The sequence below is a fragment of the Nycticebus coucang genome, chromosome 12 (genome assembly GCF_027406575.1).
Source record: "Nycticebus coucang isolate mNycCou1 chromosome 12, mNycCou1.pri, whole genome shotgun sequence".
Lineage (NCBI taxonomy): Eukaryota > Metazoa > Chordata > Mammalia > Primates > Lorisidae > Nycticebus > Nycticebus coucang.
In genome coordinates, this window is record NC_069791.1 from 92704498 (window position 1) to 92715759 (window position 11262).

Consider the following 11262-nt stretch of genomic DNA (forward strand, 5'->3'; position numbering starts at 1 on the left):
GGTTCTGCAGTCCCAGCTACTGGGAGGCTGAGACTGAGGTAGGAGGTTCCTTTGAACCCAGGAGCTTGGCGGAAGCCAGGGCATTCGAGCCTGGGGCAACAGAGTAAGTTAGCCTCTGTCTCAAAAAATAAGGAAATAAATACACTCGAATAAAATAGATAGGTAATTGTAGAGAGTAAAAGCTCCCTTCTCACAATCCCAACAAATATTAAACGTTTTGTTTCTATACTTTAAGATATGCATCTTTATTTTTGCCATCATATACCTTACTCATTTGAAAAACTGTTTCTGTTGACTAGATCCCTACGCTGTATAAATTAATATGCACTCTAAAAGGTGTTACATGTTGCTAAGTTTCCCCTTCTCTCCAAATAATAAAACCCCACCCCAACTTGCTACAATATACATGCACACCAAAAATATAGTAAAGTGGATACAAAAACAATACATGTTCCCCGTGGAAAATCTGAAAATAGCGAAAAGGACTAGGAGTAAATTTAAAGCCAACTTTCACCCTACCACCTAGAGATGACACTATTGACCATGTGGAGAATTCAATTTCAGCACGTAACTTCTAGTATTTTAAAGTGGATGTACGACACAAATACAGAAAAGTCTCTTTCTACGTAGGTAAAGCCGAAAATACTATGCCTCAGTCAATAAGTAGTTCCCTTATAGCCTTCCTTCCCGAGAACTTAGGTGAGAAATAAACACACTCTCCGAATCTCGGCGAGTAATTTACCATTCTTAACTTCTTGGCCACCTAAGGCGACAATACCACCGTTTCCCCGGTGATTGACAGTGACCATATCCAATAGAATCTTTCTTTTTGCCTTTACCAACCAATCGAACGGAAGCAGGGGTCTGGGGCGTTTCCAGCGGGGCCAGGGAGGGTCCCGTCTTTCTTACGCCTGCTGTGCGTCATCAGTTCGCGCCAAGGGCACGATTGGCTCCCCTCTAACTAAGTGGCTGCTTTGTTGTCCTGGCAATGAATTGCGCCGGGGTGGTGGCGGCTCCCTCCCTGCGGTGGCTTCGTCTGGGCATCTGGCGGCCCCTTTCAGGTACAGCGGGACCCGCGGTCGTTGTCACGTGCTGACTGATGAACTAAGGAATTTTCTCCTGAAGCTCGGGTCGTAGAGGTCACGTTGGAGACGTTTTACGTCACTGGCTTGCGACAGAGTGGCTGCGTCCCTTATTTGCGGGGCGGAACCTGTAGTACGCGGCTAGAGAGATGGGCTGGAGAGGGTTGGTTTTCGTCGGTGACTCTTGGGGTGTTGGGTCAGTGTGGGTTTGTTGTGTTGGGGAGTGACCTAACTGCACACCTGTGCAGTGACGTCGCTGCGGGTGTGTTCGAGGTTCCGTAGCAAGGCCAGTTGGCGACAGTGAAAGTTCAGTGTACGGAGAGTGTCTCCGTACGTAGTCTTTTCCCCTCGGCTTTGCCATACAAAGTGTAGCCCGACAACCACTAGCATCAGCCTCTTGTGGGCGCCTGTTAAAAGTGCATTTTCTTGGGCCCCATCCCTGACCTACATAGTGTTAGTATTTTAAGACCTTCGGGTCATTTTATGCACTGTAAACTATGAAAACGTAAGTGCAGTGGAAGGAGCATGGAATTTGGGGTAGACAGACTGAGTTTTGGATCTTGGCTCCTGCTTTCTGAGCTGTCTCGGAAAATGGTTATGAGGTTGTCTTCTCAAATCATTCGTGTTTCACCTCGGGAATTTTTACTTTATGGCAGAACTGCCTGAAATTTTGATTACTAAATATGGTTCTTGTATAACCATGTCCCATTTTAAATAAAATAATTTGGCTCGGCGCCTGTAGCTCAGCGGCTAGGGCGCCAGGCACATACACCAGAGCTGGCGGATTCGAATCTAGCCCGGGCCGGCCAAACGCAATGACAACTGCAACCAAAAAATAGCCGGGCGTTGTGGCGGGCGGCTGTAGTCCCAGCTACTTGGGAGGCTGAGGCAAGAGAATCGCTTGAGCCCAAGAATTTGAGGTTGCTGTGAGCTGTGATGCCGCGCACTCTACCCAGGGCGACATAGTGAGACTCTGTCTTAAAAAAATAAATTAATTAAATAAAATAATTTAATAGAATCTAAATCTTTAGGTGGGCGCAGTTGCTCCCTTCTGTAATCCTAGCACTCTGGGAGGCCGAAACAGGTGGATTGATTGAGCTCACGAGTTTGAGACCAGCCTGAGAAAGAGTGAGATCCCCATCTCTACTAAAAATGGGGGCCGGGGGAAATACTATCCTGGCGTCGTGGCAAGCGTCTGTAGTCTCTGCTATGGGGGAGACTAAGGCAGGAGGATCCCTTGAGCCCAGGAGACTTGAGGTTGCTGTGAGCTATGATAATGCCAGGGCACTCTAGCCAAGACCCAGGGCGACAGAGTGAGACTGTCTCAAAAAACAAACTAACTAAATCCTTATGGTAAATGGAAAATTAGAATTGCCTGCCCCAAATGGATGAGTAATCATAAAAATCACATTGAAAACAAAAAGTTATGAGATTCTCTTTTTTTGAGATAGAGCCTCAAGCTGTTACCTTGGGTAGAGTGCTGTGGCATTACAGCTCACAGCAACCTCCAACTCCTGGGCTCAAGCGATTCTCTTGCTTCACCCTCCCAAGTAGCTGGGACTACAGGCGCCTGCCACAACCAGCTATTTTTTGGTTGCAGCCGTCATTGTTGTTTGGCTGGCGGGGCTGGATTCGAATTTGGCCAGCTCAGATGTATGTGGCTGGTGCCTTAGCCGCTTGAGCCTCAGGCGCTGAGCCAAGTTATAAGATTCTTATAGCTAATATAACAGGGCTTGAACCTAAGACCAATTTTTTCTGTTAGAAAGGGAGATTAGTGTTAGAAGGTTCAGGATATACCATCTGTAAATGGAGATATCTTCCTTGATGAAATCAAAAGGATTGGAAGAGAATTTTATAATTTTTATTTTATTTATTAAAAAAAAAACTTTTTTTTTCCTCTCAAGGTAGAGTGCTGTGGCTTCATATCTCATAGCAACTTCAAACTCTTGGGCTCAAAAGATCCTCTTGCCTCAGCCTCCCAAGTAGCTGGAACTACAGGCCCTTGCCACAACACCAGGCTAATTTTTTTATTTTTAGTAGAGATGGGGTCTTGCTGTTGCCCAAGGTGGTCTTGAATGCCTGAACTCAAGCAATCCACCTGCCTTAGCCTCCCAGAGTGCTAGGATTATAGGCATAAGCCACTGCACCTGGCCAAAAATGAACTTTTTTTTTTTGTAGAGGCAGAGTCTCACTGTACCGCCCTCAGGTAGAGTGCCATGACATCTCACGGTTCACAGCAACCTCTAACTCTTGGGCTTACGCGATTCTCTTGCCTCAGCCTCCCAAGCAGCTGGGACTACAGGCGCCCGCCACAACACCCGGCTATTTTTTTGTTTCTGTTGAGCCAATGAGCATAACAGTAAGAATCACTCATTTTTATTTATAAAGTTACTTTGCTTTCTATATCTCATCGTATCCTCATCACTCAGAAAAATTTTATTATTGTATCTTTTCCCTTAAGGAGACAGCCTGATTATTGCCAATTTTATATGTAAGAAATTTCTATTCTAATTTATCCAAAGTTAGTGTTAGAGATGAGACATGCATTTTCTGATTCCCCTTGTCTATGCTTTTTTGTTTAATGTGTGGCATTTAAAACCCTACCTGCTATAAAAATTCAAATGCAGAAACACCCCAAATTTCAGTGCAACCCACTCCATCATTTTGTGTCCAAAGCACTCAAGCCTTTTTAATGAAAGAGCCACTGATGTATCCAAAATGAGTTTTTTTTCCCCACATGGTCATGTTAGTCACAGAATACAAGCCCTGAAAATATTTCTAAGTGATACCAGTGCAGGTCGAAACTAGCATTATAAATTAAATGACCTCTGGGTCTCTATTTCCATGTTTGTGAAATGAGGTGAATTACACACCTAAGCATCCTGCAAAACTCTTCTGTTACAGGAAGGAGAGAGCTTTTGAGATACCCTAATATAAGGCTCAGAGAATATAATTAAGGACTTAGGATATTTTTTTTAAAGAGGAAATCTAGTCTGTCCTAAAAAAGTTTTACATTTTGAATATGAGAGAAGTTTAGCTGAATTGTTATTGGACCATAATGAGGTGAAACCTAAGCTCAGAGGCTGCAGTCTGAAAGTTAAACGCCAGTGAATGTGGGTGTTTTAAGGAAACTTTCTGTAGTTCTCAACCTTGGCTACAGAGGTGATTTGTGCAACAGATTTTTATTTTATTTTGTTTTTTTGAGACAGAGTCTTCTCTGTGTCGCCCTCAGTAGAGTCCTGTGGCTTCACAGCTCACAGCAACTTCAAACTCTTGGACTTAAGTGATTCTCTTGCCTCAGCCTCCCAAGTAGTTGGGACTATCAGTGCCCGCCACAACGCCTGGCTATTTTATTGCTGTTGAGGTTGTCATTGTTGTTTAGCTGGCCCAGGCTGGGTTTGAACCCGCCAGCCTCAGTGCATGTGGCCAGCGCTATAACCACTGTGTTACAGGCACCGAGCCTGCAGGAGATTTTTAAAAATATCAGTATCTTTCACACACGCACACACACACACACACACCCTGCCGATTGATTAGGGAAAAGCATTGTGTTTTTGAATGCTCTCTACTGTATAGCCTGGCTAGGGAGAAGCAGGTTGGGAGGGGTGGGTGAACTGTAGAACCACTCCCATCTAGAAGCAGCTGCTATATTAACTGTTGAGAAGACAGACAGGATTTCCAGATCTGCATACACTGAAAGTGAAGCAAGAAATTCAGATTTTTTTTTGAGACAGAATCTCACTTGGTCACCCTTGGTAGAGTGAGTGCCTTGGCATCTTAGTTTACAGCAACCTCAAACTCTTGGGCTCAAGTGCTCCTCTTACCTCAACTTCCCAAGTAGCTGGGACTACAGGTGCCCACCGCAATGCCTGGCTAGTTTTTTTTTTTAGAGATAAGGTCTTGCTCTAGCTCAAGTTCGTCTTGGCCTTCCGGAGTGCTGGGATTATAGGTGTGAGCCACCACACCAGGCCAGAAATTCAGATCTTTAGGTAAAATCCTCTGTTTTAACACTGCATGTTAAACAGAATATATTAATGGGCATATGCAGCCCACAGGGAGCTTATTTGTGATCTTGGTCCTAAAGTGCCCCTTTCTTCTGTAAGAGAAAAATCTCAGCTTTACTAGAGAGTAATGAAGAATAAACACTTGCATTTCAGCTTATGGAAGAAGAATCAGTGTCAGATTTTACAATTCAAGAATGACCTTGGACACTATCAATAGGGCAGCTGTGGATCGAATAATCAGGGTGGATCATGCAGGCGAATATGGAGCCAACCGCATCTATGCCGGGCAGATGGCTATCCTGGGTCGTTCCAGCATCGGGCCCATCATTCAGGTGGGCACTGCCTTGTCTCTCTCAGCCTGGCCTATCAATGGGTGGATCTGAAGGACTTCAAATCATGAATCACATTCCCAAGGGAGATTCGTGCGGTTGTCTCCCAAGAGTGAAAAATTGGTTCTTGAGGGAAGTGGGGAGTGAAAAGCATTTTATTCTTTTTCTGTATAAAGTATAGGTAGATATATACTGCATAAACAAACCATATATCTGTGGTATTAAAAATTCATGGCAGGGGCAGGCAATAATGAAAAAAAAGGTCAAGAAATAACTTCATTAGGTGAAAGCACCATATGCTGAGGGGTTTAATCCTACCCTATGGAGCACCAAGGGAAATTCTGTGTACTGAAAGACAGTGGAAGGGCCTAGAGTTGGTAGTCACACAGACCTGGATTCATATTTCTGCTTTTTGTCACCTGCTATCTTTGTGACCTTGGATATCATATGACCTCTCTGGGTCTTCACTTCTGTAAACACAAAATGGCCTGGGTTTGGGTAAGGAATAAATGGGCTGGTATAGAGCAACTAACACCATGCCTAGCATATAATAGATGAGTTAGTTCAAGTTTAACTGCCTGCTCTGAGTCCTTTGGCAAGTTATTTAATCTCTTTGTCTTTCACAGGGCACTTGTGTGGATTCAGTGAGTTGCCTGTATAAAGCCATTTGACAGCACCTGGCACTTAATCTGAGTGTTAGCTGTTATCTTTCTCCCTTTTTCCTTTGATGTAAATGATACTAATATGCTAGTAATAGAAAGGAAATCACCCAATAGCTGTATTTTGCTCTTTTGATTTTGAAGTGGGTTAAATGTCTCATTTTCATGTGTATAGACCCTTTTCATATTATAGGCACACTGTAGATGTGAGAGTCTTCTGTCAGAACTGTTCTTACCTGGAATTAAAATAACTGGCTCATCTTTTGGTTTATTGATATTCTCTTTTCTGTATCAAAGATGCCTTTTAGTCTGATATTTTACTTTTTTCATTGATGTTTTGAGGGGAGTGGAGGAGACAGCAGGTCCCACCATTTTCTCCATTTCTGTTTTGCTGCTTGTATGCCACAGGGATGGGCCACATAGCTTCCTCATTGCATAGCAGGAGGCCTCTATGGAATGCTTACATGTCTTTATTTTTATGTTTTTTTTTGCAGAAAATGTGGGATCAAGAAAAAGATCATTTGAAAAAGTTCAATGAGTTGATGGTTACATTCAGGGTCCGGCCAACAGTTCTGATGCCATTTTGGAACGTGTTGGGGTTTGTACTAGGTGCGTGTCTGTATGGAAGAGCTTATGTGAGTTTAAGAATGTAGGATGATTTCCTTCATATTAACCTGGATGGAAGTGGAAGACATTATTCTTAGTAAAGCATCACAAGAATGGAGAAGCATGAATCCTATGTACTCAATTTTGATAGGACAATTAATGACAATTAAGGTTATGGGGGGGGAAGCAGAAAGAGGGAAGGAGGGAGGGGGGTGGGGCCTTGGTGTGTGTCACACTTTATGGGGGCAAGACATGATTGCAAGAGGGACTTTACCTAACAATTGCAATCAGTGTAACCTGGCTTATTGTACCCTCAATGAATCCCCAACAATAAAAAAAAAAAAAAAAGAATGTAGGATGATTAAATCATTCAGGTACCACTTTCATAATTTTTGCTGTATCTTCTTACATCCTTGTTTTTATTCATTTACTTAATAATTTTCTAAAGATAAATTGACAGCTTTTATTTTGCTTCAATTTATTTATTTATTTATTTTTTCTTTTTTTTTTTTTTTTAAGCCAGTTACACTGATTGCAATTGTTAGGTAAAGTCCCTCTTGCATGCTTCAATTTATCTATTTATTTATTTTAGAGATAAGAGTCTCACTTTGTCACCCTTGGTAGAGTGCTGTGGCATCACAGCTCACAGCAACCTCAGCTCTTGGGCTTAGGCGATTCTCTTAGTAGCTAGGACTACAGGTGCCCGCCACAACACCTGGCTATTTTTTGTTGCAGTTTGGCCGGGGTCAGGTTCGAACCCGCCACCCTCAGTATATGAGGCCGGCACCCTACTCACTCAGCCACAGGTGCCGCCCTATTTTGCTTCAATTTATTTAAGATAGAGTCTTAAAGTCAGTAGTTTTATAAATAGAAAGTACAATTAAAATATACACAACAGAGGGGAAAGCTAACATAATTCAATTGTAGCCAGATACTGTTCCCTGGTGAAGATTCTAACCCTGAGATCTGTTGACTTTTTTAAAAAGGGAGAAGAGAAAGTGGTATAAAAGATCAAAGACATGCTCATCCCAAATGCAGACTTTATCTTGGTCATAATCAGAAGGTTAAAAGAGCACTGAGAAGACAATAACTTTCTTACTATGTGATTCAAGGTCTAACACTGGGATCTGGTACCACCTAAAGCAGTGATTCTCCACCTGGGCAACTTTCCCCCCCTAGAGGACACATAACAATACCTAAAGACACTTTTGGGATTACAACTCACTTGGTGCTACCGGCATCTAGTTGATAGAGATCAGGTATACTGTTAAATATTCTACAGTGCAGGAGACGGCCCCCACTACAAAGAATGACCTAGGTCCAAATTCCAGTAGTACTGAAGTCGAAAAACCATGACCAGAAATGTTCTGCATCACCAGTGGTATCTATCCCTTACTTTCCTTCTCTCGGTTTTAACAACTCTAGGGGCGGGAACTGCCTTGCTTGGGAAGGAAGGTGCAATGGCCTGCACGGTGGCAGTGGAAGAGAGCATAGCGCATCACTACAACAACCAGATCAGGACACTGATGGAAGAGGACCCTGAAAAATATGAGGAACTTCTTCAGGTATTTGACTGTCTTCCAGAAAGGGGCTGTTCAAGGAGAAAATCGGCAGATATGTGTATATGTAAAAAGACAAAATATAAGAGAATATTAGGAGATGAGGAAGGTGAGATATTCAAGTCAGTGCCTCATTTTAAAGGTGAGTAAACTGACGCATAGAAAGTAAAGCCATCAGCCCTGGTCACACAGTTCAGGCAGAGCTGAGATTCTTGAATCCTGTCACGCCTGCCTTCTCTCTGTGTCTTTATCCTCTGTTGTCCCTGAGCAAATGCTGTGAACATGAACCCTTTAGATTAAATAAATGAATTAAGAATTGATAGACACCCTCAGATATTTTTTTCCCCGTAAAAAGGGGAACTGTTTAATTTTTAAAGTCTAACTCAGAGGTTGGCAAACTATGGCCCATGGCCAACCACCTGTTTCTGTAAATAACAATTTACAGTTTTATTGGAACATGCCCATGCCTAGTCGTGCACATGTCTTCACCTGCTTTCCAGGGCTATAGTAGCAGAGTTGAGTAGTTGGTCAAGAGACTGTATAGCCTGCAAAGCTTAACGTGTTTACTCTCTGGCCCTTGGCAGGAAAAGTTGGCCTATGCCTGTCTTAGACTATACTATGACGCTTTAGCCTCCAAAATAAGATGGAATGGCAGGAGAGTTGGAATGCTGACTATCTGCGATTTCTTTTTATTTAACCAGGTGATAAAGAAATTTCGGGATGAAGAGCTTGAGCACCATGATATAGGTCTCGACCATGATGCAGAATTGGTAGGGACCTTCTGTTACTTATAGTGCTTTGGGGCACCATATCTGGAAAGTTGAGAGGACAGGAGGTTTCTGTTTCCGGAAAAATAAATTATAAAGTAATGGCCAAAGGGAAGAAAACCAGTGACGTTGCTTTGACAAAAAAAGCAAGCAAGCACATTGCTCTGGATTGGGAATATTATTTCTTGCTTCATTCCTTATCTTTTTTCTCAGGAGCTTCTTTTCCCTTTCCTATGAGAAATTGGATGAGTCCAGTATTTTGGCAGTAGCAGAGGCATTTTGATCTTTTGAATGACTTTTTTCCAAATTAAGTTGTTTGTCAGATCGTATTTCTTATCCAGGGAAGTCCAAACCCTGCCAGCACTGCCAGCCCTGAAACTTAAACTAAAAATCAGCATATAATGTGTTTCTTTTATTTGCTTGTTGTTTTTAACAGGCTCCAGCATATGCTGTCTTGAAGAGTGTTATCCAAGCGGGTTGCAGAGCAGCAATATATGTATCAGAAAGATTTTGAAGTATGTCCATTTATCCCTGTTTATAAAAGATGACAGTAATTTAACAAGTGGCATTTACAGAGAAGGAAATGTACAATTATCATTATTTGAGTTTTGTTGATAAACTAAAAGGTTTTCTTTTTATCTTGTTTTTTTTTTTTTTTTTTTTGAGACAGAGTCTCACTCTGTTGCCCCAGACTAGAGTGCTGTGGCATCATAGCTCACAACAACATCTAACTCCTGGGCTCAAATGATCCTCCTGCCTCAGCCTCCCAAGTAGTTGGGACTACAGGCTCCCACAATGACGCCTGGTAAAGAATCACATTTTTTAGGTCTTTGTCTCCCATGCAGTGCCCTGTGTTTGATTAGCACCTGACAACTGGGCAGGGCTATTCTCGAGGGTCTGGCTTTGGAGGACAGTGGACACCAGGATAGTTTGGATTAATCCTCTACAATCTATCTCTTTCTTCAACCAAGAGTGAGTTTAATTTTATGTGATTAAATGAATATCTCTGATTATAACTGTGCTAAATTCAACATGGGTGAGAATAAGAGTAAAGACAGTTTTAGGTTCCAAAGTCTTTTGTGCCAGGTTACAAGAGATGTCTGTAGTGTAGTGTAGTGTTGACTAACAACTAAAAATCCAAGCTCTGGTTGTTGCCTTTGTCTACATTATTTTATAAGTGTGTACCTTTTTCTTTCTCTCCTATGTAAGACTGAGTTTATTGAGGGAAGAATATTTGTTTCTGGGTCCTAGTACATAGTAGGTGCCCATTTAAAGGGAAGAAATTTAGAGGGAAGAAAGGAGGGTGGGAGAAGAGAAGGGGAAGGAAGGAAAAAGATGCAAAAGATGTTTCCCAGCTGTAAATCTGGGAAACAGCCCACTTGTCTGTCCTGCCCCCCTTATATCTCTTCATGGCAGAGGGTCTGGGCGTGCGGTCCTTGGCCCTGTTCTCAGTCTACCATCTTTTCCTTGGCTGTCTTCATTGAGGCTATTCCTTCACATTTGTATCTCCAGTCCAGACTTCTCATTTTCAGATATCTATAATTGCTGCCTACTTGTCCAAGAGGAGGCACTGGACGTTAAAGAGAATTTCCACCTCCACATACCCCAAGCTGGACTCCTCGCCTTCCACTCCACCCCTCAAACCTGTTTCCCTAGTGGGCTCCCCCTTGCAGTTAATGGTGACTATCTCCTCCCAGTGCTCAGGTCAGAATCACTGCAGTCCCATTTGCCTCCTGCCTCTAGCACATCTCTGTCCAGTGACCAGGGCATCCTGTGGGTTTTACTAACTCCCTCTCACCATGTCTACCACTGCCACTGAGGGTCCAGCCTCCCTCCTCTCTTGCTTGGGTTATTTCAGAAGCCTCCCAATTACTCTTCTTGTTTTGCCCCAGTTCTCCCACAATCCATTCTCAACCCAACCTCCAGAGTGATCCTTTGAACTATAAGCTGGATCATATCACTGCTCAGCTCAGAACTCTCCAGTGGCTATTTATGGCTCCCTCACATAGAAAGTCAGCATCTCGAAAATGGTTTACAGGACCTGGCCCTCTGTGACCTCTAATCCCTGTCCTTACTCTGCGTCAGCCACACCAGCCTCCTTGCTCCTACTCAAAAAGGTCAGGTACACTCCCGCTTAAGGACTTTGAGATGGCTGCTCCCTCTGCCTGGAGTGTTCTTTCCCAGATGTCCATGTCATCAAATCCTGGAGTGTTCTTTCCCAGATGTCCATGTGATCAAATCCCTCACCAACTCCTG

The 11262-nt window shown here is 43.0% G+C and overlaps 1 protein-coding gene across 2 annotated transcripts; it reads left to right on the forward strand.

Moving 5' to 3' along the window:
• Positions 1-905: 905 nt before the first annotated feature.
• On the forward strand, positions 906-10153 carry COQ7 (coenzyme Q7, hydroxylase). 2 transcript variants are annotated; one of them, XM_053557564.1, is made up of 6 exons: positions 906-1061; positions 5240-5418; positions 6569-6683; positions 8106-8245; positions 8941-9009; positions 9443-10153. In XM_053557564.1, exons 1-6 carry the CDS (start codon positions 989-991, stop codon positions 9518-9520), a joined length of 654 nt encoding a protein of 217 aa, XP_053413539.1. In that variant the 5' UTR covers positions 906-988; the 3' UTR covers positions 9521-10153. The 2 variants fall into 2 exon arrangements, with proteins under 2 accessions (XP_053413539.1, XP_053413540.1); XM_053557565.1 differs by lacking the exon at positions 906-1061 and adding an exon at positions 5003-5071.
• Positions 10154-11262: the final 1109 nt, after the last annotated feature.

What these genes read in the sequence shown, in the direction of transcription:
- COQ7 (XM_053557564.1), top strand. Translation starts at nt 989, where the DNA reads ATGAATTGCGCCGGGGTGGTGGCGGCTCCCTCCCTGCGGTGGCTTCGT. An exon ending in CGTGTTGGGGTTTGTACTAG is followed by an intron (nt 6,684 to 8,105) that starts GTGCGTGTCTGT and finishes TAACAACTCTAG; the next exon opens with GGGCGGGAACTGCCTTGCTT. An exon ending in TCGACCATGATGCAGAATTG is followed by an intron (nt 9,010 to 9,442) that starts GTAGGGACCTTC and finishes TGTTTTTAACAG; the next exon opens with GCTCCAGCATATGCTGTCTT.